This window comes from Pygocentrus nattereri, chromosome 18, assembly GCF_015220715.1.
Source record: "Pygocentrus nattereri isolate fPygNat1 chromosome 18, fPygNat1.pri, whole genome shotgun sequence".
NCBI lineage: Eukaryota > Metazoa > Chordata > Actinopteri > Characiformes > Serrasalmidae > Pygocentrus > Pygocentrus nattereri.
Genome location: NC_051228.1, coordinates 27,592,351 through 27,616,128, shown reverse-complemented (window position 1 = coordinate 27,616,128; position 23,778 = coordinate 27,592,351). Strand labels below are relative to the sequence as shown.

Sequence of the window (23,778 nt, the reverse complement as noted above, 5' to 3'; positions counted from 1 at the left end):
TTCTCTACAGTGCAGGGAAGTGCTATCTCTAAATATTTCTTGCCTCTTAAACTGAAACTGTTTCATCAAAGAGGTGCAGGCTGTATCTCATTTGAAGTCCTATCGCATACTGCAGAGGTAGAATCACTGAGGTGTGAGAGTATATTTATTTAATCATTTTTGTAATATATGGCTGTACCGCCTATGCCAGTAATGCACCTAGCCAGAGATGGTGCGGTTTTTTACGTCTTCATAAAAAAGGTTTTGTCGTTGCCTCTGTTAGTTCGTTGGAATTTAAACTAGGGATGCACGATGAAATCAGAATTGTATCAGTGTCGGCAGAATTTCTTAAATAAAAAAAATATTGCCGTTGGATGTTTAGATCTGATATTTCATACCAGTATTTTATCCTTTATTTATTGTACTCCAGAAATCAGAATGTTTAAGCTCAGCAACTGTTCTAAACTGTTTCTGTATTTTATGCAACTCTCTACAAATAAGTATTACACTCCTCTGTAATGCAGATGGAGTTCTAATTTACATTGTATGACTGTTTGTGTAGATTTACCGTCATGTACGAAGATTTCTATGCCCTTGGTCTACATGTTACATGTTTTGATGATTTTCTGAAATATACATAAAATATACATACATACATACATATATAAAATACATACATAAAATACATACATACATACATACATGACAATTCACATCTGCACATTTTTCTGCACATCTGCACCTGTTCATTCATGGAATTTATCATATTGGAAAAAAATCTTAAAATGTCACTTGTGCAAAGGTTATGGCACATTTTATGTTTGATGTTTTACTATTTTCTGATGTGTTTGAAATTTACAAAAAAATGCCATGTTTTTGTTACTTGCAGAGGACATATTAACTAATTTATATGTAGAAAATTAACAGAACGTGACAAATATTGGATATCGAATACCCATGTAATCCCCATATCAGTGCATCCCTAGTTTAAGCCCTTCCCTTTGCTACTTTTTAGTTATAGGCATGTTATTCTTTTACATTTTTCCTTCTAGCTTCAGCAAATATGTATTTCTGACTCTGAATCTCCTGTAAAACCCATAACGTTTGATCTAGTTACAGTTTTGAACTCTAGACTGTAATGGTAGTTCAGTAGCAGGATGGAGCTTTGACCTCCATTACTTAAAGGCTAATATTTTGCTATTGTTGGTCACCAGTGCAGAAAAAATCCACATTAGCTGCTAGTCCTTCAATAGACCTGAGTGTGACTATGCCAAGGCCTCATAAAGGTGTTTGCACACGTGTTTCCATTGGCTGCAGTTCTGTGTTCATTTGAATTTGATGCCTCATCCTTTTCCACTTCTCTCTCAGGCCTATGTTGGCCCTGATGACTGCCTGCCAGCAGCTCATGCATGGCTGTCTAACAAACACTTCCATCCAGTGAGTGGCTAGAACATCGCACATGAATCGCTTTGATTTCAGACAGTGAATCAGGCCCAAGTTAGCAGATTGTTGGATAGCGTTACAGTGTTAAATGAAGCTTGAGACCAAACAATAGAGCTTTGTATTTGAATCAGGCAGTCATCAGGTTTTCTCTTCTGTTATGTTACACCATGGTGAGTGATTACACCTCCATATGCCATTCTCTTTATGTTTTATTCTGTGGCAGAACCTGTGACGGTGTTTACCCAGTGAAGCTGAAGTTAGCTTCTTATTCGCCAGCATCTTAATCAGATTTTCCGTTCCACAAGAAATGGTGTTACTGGTGCCAGAATGTAACTGTTGCATCATTTAAGGTGGAACCAGAATTTCAAATAAGAGGCTGGTGAATAGGAAGCCAACTTTGTTTTTACCCAAAGATTGTTGGCTCATTTGTTTGTACATATGTGTGTGTGTGTGTGTGTGTAGGGGCCCATTTGGAGGAGCTGGATGGCTGGCCAGAGGTTGAGCTGCAGCTGGGCCAGGTGTCTGGTTTGGCTCTGGACTCTGATGATAACCTGGTCATCTTCCACAGAGGAGACCACAGATGGGGAGTCAAGTATGTACTGAGCTGATTGCAGCATTTAAGCTCTATTCAAAAGGATTCGTTTTATCTAGGGAGGAACTATAATTGAAATGACTAGCAGTGAGAACCATGATTTTAATCTAGTATAAATCCATAATGTGTGTAGTTTTCACAGTCTGACAGTCACAACTGCAGACTGAATAACCTTCTAAAATTGGCTGAGCACAGTGTCTCTGCAGTGATAGTAGTTCTGTTCCAGTCCACCTTACACAGTAATGTAATAACAAAACTTGCTAGTAGACACTATTGTTATTGAATGTGTTCTGTGTTGTAATACTGATGCGAACAAGGTGGTCTGTGGTAATTAGAAAATTACAGCGATGTGACTTGGCCAGTTAAATCCATTACAGATTGCATTACAGAACCTACCATGGTTGGGCTAACCTAGTTAGAGTAGTGTCTTACTTGCACTTGGGCCATTTTAGGCCCAACAAATCTGTGTATTGACTTAGCGTAAATTTTTTTGCCCAGAGCTGTTTCCCAACTGCAGTCCTGGTGTGGCCCTCCATTATAGACTTCAGTGTTTTCCTGTGCTCATTCCTGTGACATGTTGTTCAACTCATCAATTAGTTATCAAGCTGTTAAGTATGTAAACTAGGTGTATTACAGTAGAGAAGACAACGCAAATTTGTATTGTAATTCTATGATTAAAAAGAGTTTACTGTGGGCTTCCATCCATAAGCTGCATAGCACCTACATAAGCTTTTCATAACAGTTGACATAATTTTACATAAGTGTTTACAAATGTTTATTCCAGTAGGCATCGTTCCCTGTAAAGAATACATCTACCAGTTTTGATCAAAGTTAGCTAACGTAGCCTTCATGACAAATAATGTGTATTGGAATAAGCAGTTAAAGACATGTATGTAAGGTTATGTCAGTTCTCATGATAAGGTTATGTAGGTATCATGTTGCCTCTTGAACAGTACCCTACAGTGAAGTGTCATACTAGGTCAAATGCTGATCACGTTAGCCAAGATAGTGTTGCACTGTTTTTTTCACCTGCCCTTTTCTTTACCCACCAAACTCTTTAAAGAAATGCACAAACAATTCTGCAAATGTTAGACTGGTCTGTATAATATTTAGACATGCTGATATGTGGAAGAAAACCACAGTTGTAGATGAAGGTTAATGGCAAGAGCTGTCTTTACGACTAGATTTGTCATTTCTCTCCTCCTCTTCTTTCTATTCATTCCCCTGCAGCAGGCTGCTCTGTCAAAAAGTTATAGTTTTCAAACTAAAAATACGAGCACAGTCATCTTTTCAAAATTCACAGTGGATATTGGCATGCATTTCCAAATTGAATTAGACAAAGTGTCCTTGCCTGCTATGCTAGCCTGGACGGGGCAAATTCAATACAGCCTGCTGCGTCTTTGTGAGCGCATTTCCTCAAAGACTGTTTGCACTGGACGGGGGGAAACACAGTTGCTGTTTTGGTTCTGAAGTCATTAGACTTGCTCAAGGCCTGCGGCCGTGACTGAGGTGTCATTAGGCTAAAGCCAGCGCTAGTCATGTCTGGCCTGCTAATCCACAAAGCTCCAGCAGGATGCTTCAGCATTATGATAAACAGATCTTTAGTCAGAGCGAGTGATGAATGAATGCTGATAGTCACTCATAATCTTCTCATTATTTGGTTGGGCGTGTCTATATCGGGCAACCCTTCATATCTTTCTTTCTGTGAGGGGATTGAAAAGAACACTTGTGATTTATGTGAAGTGATCAATATCCTGATGGCGTAGGCTGGAATGATACTTAAAGATAACAAAGCATGTCCTTATGTAACCACAGCATGTTTGTAGGAGCATGCATTTATATTTAGACCTGTATTAGTGATACTGTGCATTCAAGCCATTTATGTTATTAACAAATGCACAATGTTAGCATTGTGGAAACTTGAGTAACCCCATTTATTGGTAACACCATTAAAACCCTTAATACCAGACATTACTTGAAATGAAAACAGGACAAGATTTCTGTAACTCCCCCTGCAGATGGCCGTTGGTCATTGTTACTAGTAGACCACACAATTTCACACATGCTTTCAGGACATCAGTGTACTAACTGAATTTTGTTCACAGGAGTCAACACTTTAGTGTTCCCGTTAAAATGATCTGACACATCAGTTTAACAAGGGACTGGCCAATAAAGTTTTGTCACCTATACCGATTTTACTGAGCTAAAGTTAAAGGGACACGCTGTCAAAAATGTCACTACAACATACTTGCATTCTACAATAGTGACACAGTGGTCTGTAATTTGAGTGATCCAATGAGAGCTGTGATTTCAGTCCAGTATGAATCCACAATGCCTGTTTGTCATTAGTTTTTCTAGCTTGTGATTGGGCCATTGCTTAAAGCCTATACTGTGAAAAAGCCTGTGTAGCACAGTATGTTTAATTATTTTTTTGTTTAATAATAATAAATGACAATGTTTTTGTGCATACATTCAAGTCATAAAATAAATATCTTTAGAATTAATCATATGGAGGGGCCAGGGATTGGGGTTTCTCTGACATGAGTGAGGAGTGAGTGAGGAGCAGGAAATAGAAAAACCGGAATGGATTAGAGTGTTTAGAGAACACTTTGAGTGATGAGTGGAAATGTTTGCTGCTCCATTCCACTTACATACTGCATACTGCATAACCCAACATATACCTTAGCATATTAAACTCTACTTTTATTTAACTTGAAGTTCATAATCAGATGTGATTGTTACATGTACCATATTTTTGTAATGTATACCATGTTGCTGCTTAGCAGTTCAGCCTATATTGCTATAATAATGGTAAATAACTGGTGATTGCCAGTTTAGTAGTCTCTGTAATATTGGTGCCTTATTGGTTTTGTGAATTGGTTTTTTGAATTCAATGCCCAACTGATGAGTCTGCCCTATTTTAAAACCCAGAGTAGTGCTTAGAAAAATCACGTGGTGGAACTTTAATTATAGTATTATGAATAAAAAGTCATATTGTGAAACAAGGCAAAAGCCCAAAAGATTAAAAGCATATCCATAAGCCTCTTTTATCCATTATGTCTCTTAACTCTGCATACTCATACAGTCTCCACTTGCCGTATTCCAGCAGGGGGAGGAACGTTGACCACAGCTACTGTACCGAATTTGGAGAGACTATTAATTACCCCAGCCTGTTCTCTACTCCACTCATCCAACCCTGATCATTTCCATAGAGCTGAAGCATTAACACTGTACTGCTGAGCCTCTGCGTGAAGGGCAGTTCTGATGCCAGGAATCCAGAGGTGAAGCTACCCCTGCCTCTGTGCTCCTGGGTCAGCCCCGCTGTGCTTCTGCTAAAGCCAGAGTGTAAAGGAGATTGGAGTGAGAGGGAGTGTGGAAAAGAATGAGAGAAATGGAGAGAGTGGAATTAATGGGTTGGGTCTCTAGGTGAAGAGAGGCAGCCCTCTTAAATCCATTCATCCTCTGCCCCTAACCACTCTAGATCTTATTGCAGAGTTGAGCAGAAATTCATCATTGGGAACGAGTGGGGATGGAGCATTCCCTGCAGAATTACAGAATGGAGCTTTAGTTTAGTTCTCTATGCAAAACGATTAGATAAAAAAGTGATTTAGTGGCTGTTCCTGGCTAGGCTGTTTGGCGGGGTTATTTGTTATGCATAACTGGTTACGTTGGAAGGTCCGCAGGGAGGCCACAGCTAAAGAGGGTGATGGATCAAGTGCTTACTGGATATGTATGTGGATACAGATAGGATATAGTTATTATAGTATTCCTGTAGGCTCTCTTTACTGTCAAAAAATTGTGCACTATTTTTAGTTTTATTTTTTTGCCCTTATCACACAAACACTCTTGCTTTTAAGGGCCTCCAGACTGGGGATAACTTCATTGTGCCCTTAATTTTTTCTTCTGTTTTACAGGAATACTTCAGCATTTTTCAGTCTAATCAAGATTTTTGTACCTACATACTGTATTTATGCATTTTCATATGTGTATTCATACATATGGGAAAATGATCACTTAAATCCAAGGACATCAAAATCTACCAGAGAACTGATATATGGTGTTCTTAACTAGGCCTCTGCCTAGTTCCATTTATTTGATGCTACATAAATGTATGATAAACTTTAGTTTAAGACTTCTTGTGTCAGTACACTGCCAATTTCTTATTGCGATTAATGGCAAAACTGCTCATAAATACTAGTGTATTGCTTTGTAAACATATTACCTAATGCTTATGCATGTCTATGCATGATGTGCCTCTCTAGGTAGCCCCAATTAAAGTGTCATTGATTTGCCTTTCCATCTGATTGTTTGGCTTTTCTAATGTCTAATATCTACATTTTCTTGCCACATTGAGTCACAATCAGTTGTTTAGTTTAGTCATATTAATGGAGTGCCTTTCTCTGCCAGCTCTTTTGACAACAGTGCAATATACCAGCAAAAGTCCCTTGGCCCCATTCAGCAGTCAACAATTTTGGTGGTGGATCCAGTCAAAGGCAATGTGCTCAAGGCCTCAGGGAGAAATATGTAAGTACCAGTGCTTGTCTCTGAAAATAGGGTAATTGATTCATTGTGCTGTGTTTCCTCAACATTTTGCAACAGACCTCTAAAGTTGTGTTGTCATTCTGTAATTGGCGTCATGCCCACATTAAGATATTAGGGTTTTTTTCTCAGATTTCAGATTTTTCTGTTTCTCTAAGAAAAATGAATGCCGTTGTTAAGATATCACTGCAGTTGAGCTGTGTGGTAAACAGAATGTTCCAGACTTATTACATGCATCATTATGTGCATTTTTCATTCCGATGTCACTCGATCCTTTAAATTAACAGGTTATTAAAATATGCCTAAAATTAAAACTGCAGTATACTGAACTGATGTCATAACACTGGCAGGTTCACCAAAATAATCCAAGCAAGCCAGCAGGTTTTATCATATGTAGTCCTGAAGTTGTTTTGGTAATGGTAGCCTACAGTCTGTAGCAGGTATTGGAATACAATAGTGTTTAGACTTACATTTGTGCGGTGCCATTTAAGGAGTATTAGCTTGCTTTTGTAGCACTATTCATGGCTGCCAGATGGCATTTTAGTTTAGTGCAACCAATGACATTTGGAATTAAAATGTACATAAGACAAAAAGTTTTGTGTTTGGAACATTTTTGTTTGCCACAGGAAACAATTTTCATTTTTTCTATAGAGACAACCAGCTTTAAACCCAGAGTTTTTAATATGGTCATGACACAGAATGGTGCATGACTTTAGTGGTCTATTGTTAAAGTTACTGAAGCATTTTTCTATTTTTTGTGTTGCAACAGGTTTTATTTGCCACATGGGATTACCACAGATAAGGACAATAATTATTGGGTGACTGATGTAGCTCTTCATCAGGTAAAGGAGACTTTTAATGTCAGCTACAAAAGCTTTCAACAAGTCTGCTTCCTCTCAGCCTGATCTTTGAAGCCTTATGCATTGCATTGTGCGTATATTAGTTTGAAAATTAAGCTTGCATGAAATGTGACCCATTTTAGCTCAGTCCCTTTCAACATACATAGCAGCATTGTGTTACAGGTTGACTGTGGTTGTTAAGCCATCTGTTGTTGCACTTTTCCACTGGTGTTAGGTGTTTAAACTGAGCAAAGATGAGAAAGAGAAGCCGCTGCTGGTGCTGGGTGAGGCTTTTAAACCAGGCAACGACAGGAGCCATTTCTGCCAGCCTACTGATGTGGCTGTAGACCCTGAAACTGGCAACGTCTTTGTGTCTGATGGCTACTGCAACAGCAGGATCCTCAAATTCTCACCAGAGGGCAGATATCTCTCTGACTGGGGAGCAGGTACACACCCTAAGACACTGCAGTTTCTGTTTACATTATTTAGAAGGTGCTGGAAAGAACAGTAGACAATACAACCACAGTGTGTACAGGTGATATGATTACATGTACAGGTGATATGATACAGTGCAACTTAAGAATACTCCTAAGCAAGTCACTGGTCTGTCAATGTAATGTAGAAAGGTCACCCAGAGACCAGAGAAGAAACTCCTTTTTGTGATGTGAAAATAAATAAGTACACCAGTGCCTTATCATTGTCTTATGAAAGCCTTATGTCCATTTTTTGTTTTACTTGTACGTATATACCATATACCATACCAAGGTACCCCATTCTACATTTCTTGTTTTTTCCCCTTAGAGGTCCAGTTGCAGTGGCTTGTGGTTTTATATTCTAGAAACAGTGTAATTCATTTTTATGAGATCCTTCTGCAAACAATCTTTATCCCTTAAAATTAAACAAGTAGTTTTTGTTACTGTGCCTTAAAGACTGAGTTGTTGCCCTAGGCTGAAAGAATCCTAGTAACTTCAGTGTGAATGGGCAGAACTAAAATGATGTATGCTGAGCAGGTGGACATATGTAAATGTGTTTTTTTTTTTTTTTTTTTTGGCTTTTCTTATAATAGTAATTACTTATTTAATGAGGTCTTCTTACAACAGCTAGAACATAATGAATGAATTAATACAGCCTCTTTCTTAAATGAGGAAAATTCATTTCATCTTTTTTTCTAGACCTCACCATATATTTTCTCATCTTTTTATTGACGATTGTTATTAAATGAATTTATCATTTATTTTACAGTATTACACAGTATTAGTTGTTGATTTTCAATAAGATGTCAAAAAATCATATTGTTAATGTTAACTGTATTCTGTTTTGTTGCTCTTGTGTGTCTTGTCTTTAGGCTCAGTGGACAGGCGACGACGTGTGCCATTCCAGATCCCCCACAGCCTGGCCTTTTTGCCGGACAAGCGTGAGCTGCTAGTGGCTGACCGAGAAAACGGTCGTGTTCAGTGCTTCATGGCTGACACCGGCGAGTTTGTGAAGGAGATCAAGAGAGACGAGTTTGGAGGAGAGGTGTTTGCTGTGTCCTACGCACCTGTACATGGTGAGCTTGAAAACCATTCAGATCTGTACAAGGCACTGTGCTGCTCCTCTGTTGAACAAGTGCTGGTTTAATAGCGCAAGATTAAGTTTTCTCAAGTTCAAATCGTAGTAAAGCAACTCCTAAAACACTACCGTTTACAAGTTTTGTAATCACGTATCATATAAATAATTCAGAGTAGATGGAGATGTTAGAAAGAACCTTTACTGATGGTTTAAAGAAATAAACTATAATTAACTACCTACCTACCTATCTACCTATCTATCTATCTATCTATCTATCTATCTATCTATCTATCTATCTATCTGTCTGTCTGTCTGTCTGTCTGTCTGTCTGTCTGTTTCTGTCTATCTATGAGGCATTTTCCAATTAATTTTGTATTTATAGCTTCTTAAGATTTGTTTGAAACCTATAGAATAGCATCATGTTACAATAATTTTCTAATCTGCAACTAAATTTATTTTGTTGAAATGTGATTTTTTTTTCTCTCCACTCTTTTGACTTAGAGGCTGAATACCTGCCTCATTGAAATGACATTCCATACAGCTGCAATGCAACGTATAAATACTGCAGTCTATATAAAACAAGTGAATCTATCTGTCTTGGGCTTCTGTCACTGCTCACCGCCGCATCATTTCCAATTCACTGCCTCCTTGTTTAATATGAATCGTTGGTTAAATCGAGCAGCCCCTCTGACAGCTCCTTTGATGATTAATGCAAAAGCTGTATCAATATTTATGTGGAACTGTTTCTGGGGCGACACGTCTCTCATGCTAATGTGCTGTTTCAGGTGGGCTAGTCTATGTAGTGAACGGAGAATCTCCATACGGCCACTCTGCTCCTCTCCAAGGCTTCGTACTCAATTATTCAACCAATGAGATCCTGGACACGTTCGCCCCGGACACACAGGTGCTAATACACACATACATACACACTAGGGTGGGCAATATAAAGGTATGATTTCACTAAACGTTAAATTATATCACAATGTGTTTGTCTGAACAACAGCTTGTGTCATGAAAGTAAGCATAATTGGCTATGCTTAATTAACTTTAGTGGTGCACAGTATGTGAAATGTGGTTAATTACTGGAACACTTTTTGTACCTCCTCTTTTAACAGAAAAGTGTTTTTGTGTCATATTTTCACCTCTTTTATCACATTTCATACCTCAAAAAGTAGTAAAAGTAAAGGGATTGAAAAATCTTTTTCACTGGAAGTTGCCTAAATCTTTTATTGTAAATGCTTTCCCAAAACTTGTCTCAGATTTCTACAACTGCTTTCATTAAGGCTGCACAGACTTATCGATGTAGTTTAGGACACAGTATGACTTACTGTAAATTGTAAAATTGAACAAAACTTCACTGTTTAATTGACGCAATGGGCAGCCACTTTAGACATTTAGACACTTAAGGTGTTGTGCTGAATGTTTTTTTATTTAATAATCTTCAGTTTTATACCTGAAAATGTATGTTTATAAAAAAAAGAACAACATAAAATGTGTAATGTAATTTAGACTCCCTGTTTATGGCTGACCACAGTGTTAGGCTAAATGGTGAGGTTTTTTTTTTTCATTTTCATAGTTCACAGTGAGTCAAACTGTGTTCTACAAGTTTGTTTGACCTTAATGAAGACCTGGATGCGGTTTGAGAGAAATTATGGAAAGGATTTGGGTGACTTGTCTTCTAGTGTTTGTTTGCAACTTTAGCCTTGTAGCTCCAGCGCTAACCTAAAGAATCAACATTTGTACATCAGAGTGTTTTGGCTGAATAATTACATCTGAGGTAAAATTACGTCATGTATTTAACATGTCTGTTTTAATATAGAATAGAAAAATGTAATGTCCTGTATATGATAATATATACTATTATCATATATCATTTATATATATATATATATATATATATATATATATATATATATATATATATATATATATATATATAATTAATTTATAAAGATATTTATTTATTTATTTATTTATTTATTTATACATATTAAAATTAAGATTAAGTGACCCTTATTAGTCCCACAACGGGGAAATTTCACCTTCGCATTTAACCCATCTGTGAAGTGAAACACCACATACACACTAGTGAGCACACACACTAGGGGGCAGCGAGCACACTTGCCCAAAGCAATGGGCAGCCTTATCGTGCCTGGGGAGCAGCTGGGGGTTAGGTGCCTTGCTCAAGGACACCTCAGTCATACTGTCGACTCTGAGGATCGAACTGGTTCCCTAGCCTCCAGCTCATGACTGCCCCCACATAACACGCACCATGTTTCAAAGGCACAGTGATGGCTACTCCACCTAACACAAAAGCCTCAGTCTTAACTGAAAATCCCTCATATTCACCCAGAGCATGAAATAGGGATTTCTCCTTTAGCTTTATACCTTTCTTACGAAAACATGAAACACCCAGGCCTGGTGTTGTTTATTGACAAGGGTGGATACGATATGTAATGTGAAGGTATAATCTAGTTCTGTCCTCCTGCTTCAGTATGATAAGCTCTCTTAACAAACACGGTAAAACCCAGCTTAGCTGGGCTGGAACAGCATTACAAGTGATTACATGGTTGTAGCATAGCTTGCGATGGCCTGCCTGACTTTGGCTGTGATAGTTTAACTGCTGTGAAATGCACCATGAGATCTAGGGCTGCATAGTCTTTAACCGTGTCACATTCACTGATTGAACAATAATGGGTTTTTTAATAGATTGTGAGTCATATCGTAATAATCACTATGCAAAGATTTTGTCTGATGGGGTCATATTGGTACAATGACCATTCTGTGTCCCTACAATATTGTACATTCAGGTCCAAACAAGTCTATAGTGTCTGAAATGTAAGAGAGTATGACAAGGAAGGTAATGTTTGCCTCATGCTCGGTTAATGTGTTTTATACACTGGAAAGCTTGACTCACTGTAAACTTGACCACTTATCCAAAGCACAGTTGCTATAACAACACTGAAATTTTTATTTGTCAAGGCCTACATTTCATAATGCTTTATGACTGGCCTATATTGACGGGGGAGAAGCAAACCAAGTCATATTAGATTGAACAAGGCTATACTTAGAATTTGATTGCATTTAATATATGTGCAAATAGATGTGTGTGCATATTCTCTGAAATGGCTATGTACAGCTTTCCCATAAACATTTATTGATTAGTCTGAAAGCTTTTGTTCTTGATTGATTATCCTGTCTGAGGTGAATTCATTTTGTGCTTCTTCCCTTTGATGCCACTTAGAGGAATTGAACCAAGCTGCTGACTGCCACTGGACATTGTCCTCTTCATCAGACTAACCACTTTTTTCCAGTCACAGCAGATTGACATCATCCTGTCTGACTGCCAGTCTCTCTGATTAGGTGGACAGTATTATACAAAAAATTACAGACCACCTTTCATTTTTTAAATTCCGAGTCAAGGCAGCCAGAAAGTTATTTGTTTTCCAGAGGATATTTTGGAGGAGGTTTGATGTAAGATAACGTACAGGAAGTGGAAAATCGGGAAAAAAAACAACAAAAAAACATGAACACCGTCAGTATTTAATAAACAGTATTTCAGCTCCACTCTTGCTTCAGACTTGAAAAAATACACAACTGCTTCTGTCTATCCTTTCACTGTGAGAAGACAACACTATGGGTCTGAAAAGATGTGTAGCTGCTAAGGAATCTATATAGTATTATTAATTAAGTTAATGTAAGTTAAGTTATAATTATTATTAATTAAGTTAATGTAATGCACCTTTGTACTTTTAGTGTACAAAATTGGATCCCAAGGATCATGTTGTACCTTTGATGGTCCGTTTACATTGTTTAAGCCTTATGGGCCAAAATTGTACCTGTACATTAACCTTTTCAGACTGTGTACTATATGTTGAAAGCAACATTGTGACATTAGCCTCCTTGGTTAACATATAACAGTAGCCAGTAGTAGAGTAGTGCCAGTAGTAGAGTAGTGCCAAACTATAAGTGTAACGTACAAAAGTAAAAGTAAAAGTTAGCCACTGAATTTGTTGAACTGTTTGTGTTTGCTGTTAGTCAGATTAGACCCTATTTCTGGCTGTTTATTTGTGCTTGATGGTGCTGCTAATATTGTGAATGTTGTCTCTTTTGGGATGTCTTCCACTATTAAAGGCAGTGTTTATCTCCATTCTGTGCTCTTCTAAAACATTTGAACATTTGAACATTCAACATTTGAAAAAACTCTTAGTGAACTGTAGCACGGCAGACATGGAGGAGCTGGTGCTTTACGGAGTTTTTAATCTGCATAATACAGATGTAATACAGCTCTTAAAATCTAATGTGGAATGTCTTTTGTGTGTTATTTTATTCAGAAGTTCAAAATGCCTCATGACATTGTTGTCACAAAGGATGGGAGTGTCTTTGTTGGGGATGCTGCTGCAGACTCGGTCATAAAATTTGTGCCATCTGAAAGTAAGTTTTGTTCAATTCTTCTCTTTTAATATCATAGCTGTCACAACAAAACATTGTATCTCTAAAATGGTAACTTATAGGAGAAAGAAATAAACATTGTCATGTAATTTTCAAACATTTCTATGGATCCATTCATCATGAAATATCATATAACACAATGTAAAGCACAGCTGGCATTTTCAAATGATAAAAAAAGTTATGGTGTTTTATTATGACAGTGAGGATAAACTCAAGTGCTACACAAGTGCTTAGATGATAGTATAGGAATTAAGAAAGCTTTATTTAAGAAACATTAATATGGTTATATTAAGTTTCAAGGTTATGTATTCAAGGTATGTTAATGTTAACTATATTATCCATAAATTAGATTAATAAAATTCCAAAGCCCTTGACACATACAATTCTGTTCAGAGGTCTTACGCAGACGTGAACATAGTTTAATACTATTTATCTCTGCTGCCTGTTTACTTTGCCAGTAAATACACTATATAGCATTAGAATGAGTACAAATGAACTTAAATACAGTAAAATGTAGCAAGATTGTTTAAAAAAAAGTTATTAATATATTGATTACAAGAATATAGTTAGAAGATTGAAGGTTTGGTTCCTGACTTCTTGCTGCAGCCATTGCTTGGATTTGTTCAGTTCCATCAGCAGCTCCTGACTTGGAAAAAGTAGGTATAGGATGGTAACTGTACTAGGTTTCCTCAAGGAGAGCTTGGGAAATGGTTAACACACTCTCTGTATTGTTTATTCGTCTTGATTCCATTGTGTTTTTTTACCAAATAAATTGCCCAGACAAGTGGTTTTATAGAAGCTGAACATTCTCAGATTCTCTTAGATTTGTAGTGATCACAGTAATTGAATGCAGTCTAGTGTAGTTTAGATTGATGTACACATTAGAGACTGTGCTGGTGAACATCTCGTACAGAATCGCTGTCCTTCACGTCTGTGATCCTGGAGTGGTGTGCTGAGAGCGGGGGTGTTTTTCACAGTGTCAGTCAGTCAGTTGTCCTTTTTTTTGTCTTTTTTTCCCCCAAAGAGATGTACTGAGGACATGGCGGTACATTCATAAGATCCTGAATACAGCCTTGAGATGACTCATAGCCAGCTCCATCATCTTTTTAGCGCTATTCAAAGTGAAAAACACTGCTGTTTTCAACAGCGACTTTTTAGGCCTTCAAAAGTTCAGCTCTTACATAAGGGCCTCATTCGAGAGAAGGTGGCCTTAATGAACAGTTATTAAATGTCCTTGTGAGGTATACAGACTTTCTGTTTGTACACAGAAAATAAGCATTACTTTTCTCCCCTTTCCCTTTCAGGAGCAGAGCATCGTTCAGTTAAAAAAGGAGGAATCGAGGTGCAGGAAATTGAAGGTACACAGTTTCGAGTTGTTTCCACTTTTGTCTTACACGACTGACTACGGCACACCATTTATCAGTGCCATGTCTTTTACTTCCAATTTCTATTTTTCTTATTCTGTGGGTCATGGATGCTGAAACAAACAAAACTTGTCATGCCAGTTGACATTTCAGGCTGTCAGGACCTCTGTGTAGAAGCGTGTGAAGAGAATAGTGATGACAGAGTACTGCAGCCTCCATAACCACACACCTTCCCTCTGAGAGCTCAAATGAACTGTATGTTTACCTTGTCAGAGAGCAAGTATTTGCTTAATTATACTGCAAGCCTAAGCTAACAGTTACATTGTCTCTAGTTGTTTAAGCAGTTCTTTCCTGTAATGGAGTAATAACTCTATTAGTCTGTAATTGGCTATAATAGACTGACAATAGCACAAAGGCAAACTGGCAAATTTTGGCCTGTTGACATAATTTCTTTATTAATCACAGTGCTTTTTTTCACCTTAGATCATATTTCACCGCAAAAGGAAAGTGTTCATTTTTAAGGTTTTTAAGGTGTTAAGGTTTAATTAATGGCTTGCACGGCTGCAATGAAAAGCAGGTCAAACGTAGTTGAAAAAGTCTGGAGGGCAGATTAATACTAACTGGGTACAAATTCACATTCAAATTATACATGCAAAAAGACAAATGTACAGTTGTATGCAAAACTTAGGCACCCCAGTCAAATGACATTTAGTTGAAAAAAACTGAACACATCCACAAGCATGTAATGTGACAGGTTTTCAAGCTTTATCAAACAACTGTATACAACTTTTTATAAATTAGAACTAATTCTTGCAGAAGTTACATAACATGAAACAACCTAAAGTGCAGCATGTTTAACTGCTTCCTTTTAGAAACAGAGACGTTCGTCCAGGCCAATTTGAAGCCCATCCACAAGCCGTTGGAGCAGTCACCCAAGGCCACGGTGCAGAAGCTCCCAGAGGTTCAAGAGAAAAAGCCAGTTCCAGCACAACAGGAAAAGACTCCAGAAGAGAAGGAGAAAGAGAAAGGGAAGATCGCGAACAAGGCCAGTGCTCAGGGTCTGTCTCCTGGAGTAATCACCACTCTGCTCCTGCTCCTCCCTCTGGTGCTGGTCATCGCCATTGGTGTCTTCATCCGCTGGAAGAAGAGCAGGATGTATGGAGGTAACAAGCACAGAGATAGGGCTGCAACACAAAGTCAACGAGTTGTACATAAAAACAAAAAAGTGCTCGGTAACATATAATGCAATCTGTTGAAATGATGTACACAATCAACAGACTGCAGGAAGCACAGTTTGGACTTTATTATTTTGTGCACCATAAAAGACGTATAACTTGGATGGTGCAACTGTGATAGGGCTAAGTGAGAGGAAACCACAGAAGGTGTAATGGTTGGACTAGTTAATATAATCAATTAATAGCCAATAGCCCTTATTTTCTTATCACAAAAAAATAAGATTATCATATCCTTGAAAGGCAATGAATGAAGTGCATCCCCATTGATACCCATTAGTCCAACCAGCAGTCAGTCACTTTGTTTCTTGCATTTTATGTACACTAGAGTGTAACTGATGTTGATTTTTGGTTGTGGCGTGTGTGGAGCCATTCTTTCAAAATAAATAAATAAATAGATAAAGATTACAAGAGGGCCAAAAATGGTTTTGTATGTGTCAGTGGGTGCCATAGAAGAACAGCTTCTGGTTACCTAAAGAACCTTTCAATGCATGGTTGAGAAACCCATAAGTTTAAAGAACCTCAACATAAAAGTTTCACATGGAAAAGTTCTGTACCAATTAAGATTTTTGGTAACGTTTTATTTAGACAGCCCATTGCTGATGCTTTGTAAGTGCTAACCTTGCATTTAATTTGCTTTGTGTATATAATTAAACTAAATATTCGTTAAATTTACCATCATTTTCTGTAAATTGGCCCTAATCCTGACCTTCATTACATTTACAGCATTTAGCAGACGCTCTTATCCAGAGCGACTTACAAGAAGTGCTTTGTCTATCTAGAGAAAGTATTTTTCTAGTTACCAATAGGTTAGAGAAAAGGACGGTCCTGAGCTCAGATACTGCTAGAAACAAAAGTTACTGTAGATACAGAGAGAAAAAGGAACTGAGTTAAACACAGAACTCTGTGTCATTCAGTGCAATAAAATACAATACACTACAATACACAGTGCAATACAATAAAAATACAGCACAATATACTACAATACACAGTGAAATACAATAAAATATAAGTGCATCTTATAATTCAATGCTCATTTAAGTGCTGTAATCTCAGTCCCAAAACAAACGTAACCCTCAACCTGGTCCTAATTTTAATCCCAGTGCTGTTGAGAAACGGTTTTCCCAGATTGTTGTTAATCATTTCAGCATCTGTAGATAATCTGTTGTGTGCTGTCCAAATAAAGTGGAGCCCAGGACACATCCAGACCAAGTGCACATCCAAACCATGAGTCATTTATATTTTTAAGATTGTATGTATTTTCTGTAACAATATTGTAAATGTAGAAAGTTTACAAAGTAATGCAAGGCTGAAATGAGCCTTATTCAGTATATATTTTTTTACAGATGGCCATGAAGTGAAACTGGAGCCATCAGGATCCTCAGGAGGACTCCTGGGTAAACTCAGAGGTGAGTGAGGCACACCATTAACAGCTGCTCTTCAGCAACAAGATATTGCTTTATTTATAGTTCAGCTGCAGTCTTTATACTCTGATTAAGCTTCAAAATCAAACATGAAGAAACTTGAGATATTAAAAAAATGTATGCAAGACAGATGTGGTTAAAGTTTTGAATTCAAGTGAAATGTAAGCAATTTTTCCCCTGAATATTGCAAATCAGCCAAGACATGTTAAGTGTATTGGAACTACAAGACTAATGGAAGCTTATGCTCCATTGTGAATTGTATAAACTGCATGCCTAAATTATCACTCACCTCAAATCACATCAAATTCTTACATAATCTTCAGTAGACTTGTTTCTTTGGTTTGTGGCACTGTTATTTATAAAAACAGATTTCAGCTCTGAAGATTGCTTCAGCCACTGTTATGTGACATATTTCCATTGATTTTTTTGACCCAGCTGTCACATGAACTAATTGATGAGGCTTTTCTGTAATGATTAAAAAGACAGAAGTACTGGAAGCCTTTGGTTTGCAGAACATAATGCAAGCGTGTCTCCACCCAATCAAGCGATGTATTCTGATGTCTCTGATATTGCCTTTAAGAGACCCACCGTGATCAGAAAGCCTCTCATAAAGGCACCATCTGTTTACATTCCACACAGCAACTGAATGGACCCCGTTTGGTCCCTGAGGGCTGAACTTCCGGTCTCCTACAAGGTCAACTGCCAACTGCTTGTGTGACGTTTCTACCCTCCTGCGTGTATATGAATGCTGGGCCCTGTCATTCAGACACAGGCATGCTGTGCTGTTTCAGTTTATGCACAGAGTGCTGGCTCCCATGACACTGCAGCAATGCATGGCCAGAGTTCAGACTAAACTCCCTTCCACTAAGTGTTAGCAGCTAACTTGTTAATTGGCAAGGGCCTAGCTTTTAAAATGTGCTCTGAAGCGCAGAGCCCCTGAGGGGACTTTTTAGATGGTATTGAGAGATCCAATAAATGTAATTCATAATACTTTGCGAGCTGTCACTTTTTTAATGGTAGGGTATGTTCTCTAAACGACTTTCATATCAGATGGAACAGGGAAATGAGCAGACGGTTCATTGGCTGCAGCTTAACTCAAGTGATGATAAAGTGGCCAGAGAGGCGTAATCAGATGTTGCTGAGTGTTTGTGTGTTTGTGTGTGGGGTGCTTTGAACAAAGCTCACAGGTTTATGACTTTTCACCTGAGCTATTACATATAGTACAGGCCAAAAGTTTGAAAGTCACTTTGTAAAAATAACATTATACATTCTCTGGCTTCTTTATTGGGTGCATTTACAATATAGGTGCTCTACAATCACATATTGTAGTTCATCTGTTTTTTCTGCTCAAGTTGTTCCCCAGTTTTTCCCATTCATTAATGGGCAGGACCTCCATAGGACCACTTCTGAACTGGTATTTTTTGGGTGGTACTCTGGGGCTGATGTATTAAGCCTTTTGTGTGTTGCGTGTTCTAAATGTACAAAACTGGTATACGATCCCAAATTGCTCGGCCATAGTAAAACATATGTATTTGAGGGAGTTCCACATAAAACGTATGAGGGTCTTGCAAAAAGTGGGTGGGTATTACAAGTGCAGCTAATCGCATATTCCACTTCATTGACTGAAGTTTCAGCGACTCGTCCCAGCCAGATTTCTCTTCACCTTTTAAAGATTTGCAATAAATTTATATCAGGGTCTCGAAAGAGCACATGATCAAAGAATGTTTACCATCAGAATAACACTGTTTACATTCTTAGGATCTGATGCATGTATGTGAGAAGACAGTGCAGAATATGCTTTAATGTGGCTGCAGTATGCGCATACAGTCTCAGTGTCGTTTCCCAGTGTTTTTCTTGGCAGGAGTAAAACAAAACCCTTGCAGAATGTTTTGTTGGGAAGGAATCTCCTTACACTCAAATCTATGCCAAATGAGCAACCAGTTCGTGGACAGGGAAGTTTGTGTGCTGAGCTGCATCACACAAAATCGAATGTTAAATTCAGGCTTATTGCGGGTGCATATTGAAGTTGCGTCAAGGCACGTTTTGTGCTGTGCCTGTGCTCTGATGTGCTGGCCTTCAAGGTCTCTGCTGGACTGAATAGTCCGACAACTAAAAATATCAAGTCAACAGTGTCCTGTGGGCAGAAACTGATCCCTAATGAAGAAATGGAGCAGGGGTGAGGAACTCTGGCCCTGGGAGGCCGGATTCCTGCACAGTTTGGTGATTGTACTGCCAGGTTCAGCTGATGTGTTTGAGCAGGGAAATCAGCAAACTGTGCTGGCCTCCAGCTTGTAGTTCCCACACCTCTTGATTAGAGGACGACTAAAGCTGAGCTACCATCCCTAATGTCTCCAAACTGTGTTTAAAACTGTACTGTATGTGTGTGTGTGTGTGTGTGTGTGTGTGTGGTATATGGGGGGGGGGGGGTATTATATAGTGCTTTTAACTAATCTGTTGTCGTGGAGCTGAATTAGGCCACATCTCAGCACTCTGACCTTTTCTCTATCTTCCTCCAGGCAAAGCTGCAGGGACCTTAAACTTGGGGAATTTCTTTGCCACCCACAAAGGGTACACACGGCAGGGCTTCGACCGACTTAGCACAGAGGGCAGCGACCTGGAGAAGGACGACGAGGACGCCACTGACTCTGAGAACGAGGAGTATTCAGCCCCGCCTCCTCCGGTGTCCGCGTCCCGATGAGCCGTTCCATTTCAAAGCCGTCCGCCGTCCCCCAACGCTCGAAACGTCAGGATGTACTGCAATCATATATATATAACTGTTTGTATTGGCTGCCAATATATTTTATTTATTTGTGCAAAAACCTTTTTCTCATTAGGGATGTTTGACTGCCACTTTAATTTATGATTTTAAGGGACCATTTAGAGGAGCAAAACACTGGTAGGCTTAAGCAGAAATCTTTATGGTTATTTTTAATGGAAGGGGAGGAACGAGGTAGAATTGTTTTCATTTTTTTTTATTATGGTTAACAAACTTCTTCCAGTAATTTATCAACTCGATGGCTCTTTTATGTTTTCAGGTAATTGGTCCAAACATTTGTTTGATCTCCTATCTGTACATTTGTGCCTTTTTGATTCTGTATTTTTCGCCTTCTGCAGCACCTATATTACTACAAATGTGCCACTTATTTCAAAGCGCTGCTACTGTCACCTGTATTTTGATTTCTGTTGTGCCGCATTCAGAAAAGAAAGAAAAAAAGATTATGATGTATCTAAATCTGTATTTACTACATTTTTCCAAGCAGGATGTGAGATGTGTCTGATATTTGTTGTGACATACTGAGGTTTTATTGCAAGAATACTATTTTCAGTAACAATGTTATTTGTGTAATAAAGTGTCTGCAAAGCATCACTCTTCTGGCACTCTTCTGTTTTTAATCATGTGGACGTTGTGTTTTAACAGATATCTGACAGCTTTACATGTGAGGAGCATAATTAGCATGTATACAAATATAAATAAATATGTAAGTGTGGAGAGAAAGTTGTGATAGAAATCATTCAAAGAGTTAAAGCCACAGTAAAAAATCACTTGGCTAACATCAAACACCTTTTTATCACATTTCTGTCAATTCTGCCAAACTTCAGTATATATTCATGTGTCTTCTCCACACTGAAAAATATATATGTACTAACACAATAGTACATATATATATATATATATATATATATATATATATATAGACAATAGTTTGGAGACCTATTCATAGAACAGGGTTTTTTTACCCAAAACAGTTCATATAGAATTACTCCAGTCAGAAATGCTGGCCTTCTACTAATTTTACATTTATTCTGACCTTTGTCACAACTCAACTGATGAATGAATGAAATGAATCTATTTCCGATGATCTTTCAATGAGAAAAGCAGTAATTAGGATAAAAGAATGATTGCTATTCTACCACCTCATTTTCCAGCTCTAAATTTTAGTGAAGTACTAGATTCAAAAAATATTGTTTACATTTTTTTTTTTCGTATATTAGTGTCAATCCCATATACATCAGATTCCCCTTTTTCCTATATCCTTGTTTACGTCAAGACAGTACAATTCATGAGCTCTATTTATTCCAGCGTCATCTAACTCTTGTTCAGTGTTGTTTAAGTCATGGCTTCATTTTTCACGATATTTAAGAATCTAACCAGATCATTTTATTAAATCCAATCAGGTAAAGGACAAAAACAATACAGGTGAGATCTTGTCCTGTGGTTTATCTCACTGGGCCAAGATTCCTCTACAGAAAACAGAGCTGCAGTGCCATCTGGTGTCCATCTATTACAACTACGTTTCATCATTATAGAGCTTTAAACCATTAAACAGTCGGTTTAAGTGGCAGTTTGTTTCATACTAAATCAAAAGCTTCACTGATTTCACTGTAGAAACCATAAAGCATTCTCTTGTACATAGTTCAGCGAATTTTGAGCACTAGACCTTCAGTTAAGGCTATAAATATATGCTCATTCTAAAACACATTGATCAGGCTACTATTAGTACTTGCAATCGCTGATGTATCTCCTGGACTAAACACTCAAGAAGGCCTAGAATGACTTTTTTTTCCTCACAAAATTCTTCCCAAACGTTTAAAATCAAAATGCGATTGCGTCAGTTCTTCTGTTAGTGGTCAATTTGACATTACGCATTATACAACAGTTTTTCCTACGGCTCAGTCTCATTGGTTGAGAAGCTTTTCAGCCATGCTGTTATTTATGTTCGTGGAACGTGAATATGTTGCATGATTTCTATCTAGCTGTGCAGCAACTAAACAAACTGGAAACACAATTCAGGAAACAAGATGGGCTTTTTACCTACAGAAGTGATTCTCAATATTAAAGCACTGCTGCCAGCGACCAAATCACAGTCATGAAAATCTTCGTGATAATACCAGAGAACGATTACCACCCGGTAATGTCTTCCGAGTTTCTCAAACGCTAGAGGGCGCTCCCGAGTCCAAAAGACCGCGTTAAGATGGCGCGTTTAAGACGAGATAATCCTTTATTAGTCCCACAACGGGGAAATCCTCAACTGAGCACAGTCGTAGTTTAGAAACGCTTAAACATTTTTATTGTAAAACAATACATTTATTTCATGAACAGAGAACAGCATAAAACATTTCAACGCTGCTGTTCCAGTTTTAGGAGCTTCGGAACTGAGATATAGGAGTTAAAACACATCATGTACGTCCATCTTCGGTGAGCGTGGGCAACCAATCAGCGCTCAGTAGTGTCCTGCTGCACAAAACCTGTTTGCTGTAGAATAATTATTTATGAATAATAATTTGTCAAGCCGCCTTAAATGACTTGAAATTAAGGGATTTATCGTCATATCACTATAGTATCTGTAGCTACACATAAAACTGAGTTAATGATGGTTCAGTATCTGCCGTATCGGTGGTTCTTGAAGTGCATTGGAGGAGTCGATTCCACTGATTCCACAGCCAGTGAGAGTCCTGCATCACCAGCTCCTGGCCCACAGTACACCAACACAGGAGGCAACGCCTAGATAACGCGCCGATTATGACGTCATCACAGTGACGTCACCCCCCAACACTATATAAGGGTGTGACATCCAGGTTTTACTCACATTTCAACTTTCGTTGCAACCGAGACACAACGCTGCAGCTGGATTACGCGTTTATGACGTCAATGCGGTGAAACCCACCCCAAAACCTATATAAGGGCGTGACCTCCAGGTTTTACTGCATTCCGACTTTCGTCTCAAACGAGACAAGACGCATCAGCTGGATTACACGTTTATGACGTCAGTGTGGTGAAACCGACTTTCTCAGTGGTTAAGGTAGGTCACCTTTCATTATAAGAGAATTATATATTAATATATAATTAAAATGATTAGTATTAAAGTAGTATTAATTAAAGTATAATTAAATTACTATAAATTAAAGATATTAAGAATTATAATTATTAAATTACTATAAAATTAAAAGGAACCACAAAGATTTTTTTCACAAAAAATCTTTAGTTTGTTAAAAAAGAGAGAACCCTTTCTGTAAATGTTATGCTATTAATGCACAAACTACAAACGTTGAAAGATGGTTCTTCAAACGTTCTTTAGCAATGGCAATGGTTGTATTCAGAACATGAGTCCTTCATAGAACCATTTCAAGCTCAAATGGTTCTTGGTATGGTGAAATTGTTCTTCAGGTTGATGGAGAATGTGTCGTACATGGTTCTATGTAGAACGTTTTGGAAAATGGTTCTCTATAGCACCAAACAGGGATAATACATGGATATAAGCTTGATGTTGTAACAATAGCGGAACCCTTTTTGGTGCTATATAGAACCATTTATCAATGCAGTCTCCATCAATCTGAAGAACCATTTCTCCATGCCAAGAACAA

The 23,778-nt window shown here is 38.0% G+C and overlaps 1 protein-coding gene across 5 annotated transcripts in view; it reads left to right on the top strand.

Annotated features, from left to right (window-relative positions):
* pam (peptidylglycine alpha-amidating monooxygenase) overlaps window positions 1-20,782 on the top strand; it is an 86,837-nt gene extending 66,055 nt beyond the window's left edge. For all 5 annotated transcript variants that reach the window (XM_017697324.2, XM_037547642.1, XM_037547643.1 and 2 more), the window contains 11 exons: window positions 1,885-2,014; window positions 6,422-6,538; window positions 7,323-7,395; window positions 7,628-7,838; window positions 8,738-8,941; window positions 9,729-9,847; window positions 13,278-13,377; window positions 14,700-14,753; window positions 15,632-15,922; window positions 17,338-17,400; window positions 19,932-20,782. In XM_017697324.2, coding sequence (XP_017552813.2) covers window positions 1,885-2,014; window positions 6,422-6,538; window positions 7,323-7,395; window positions 7,628-7,838; window positions 8,738-8,941; window positions 9,729-9,847; window positions 13,278-13,377; window positions 14,700-14,753; window positions 15,632-15,922; window positions 17,338-17,400; window positions 19,932-20,113 — 1,544 coding nt within the window. In that variant the 3' untranslated portion in view covers window positions 20,114-20,782. The remainder of the gene's footprint in view (window positions 1-1,884; window positions 2,015-6,421; window positions 6,539-7,322; window positions 7,396-7,627; window positions 7,839-8,737; window positions 8,942-9,728; window positions 9,848-13,277; window positions 13,378-14,699; window positions 14,754-15,631; window positions 15,923-17,337; window positions 17,401-19,931) is intronic.
* The last annotated feature ends 2,996 nt before the right edge of the window (window positions 20,783-23,778 follow it).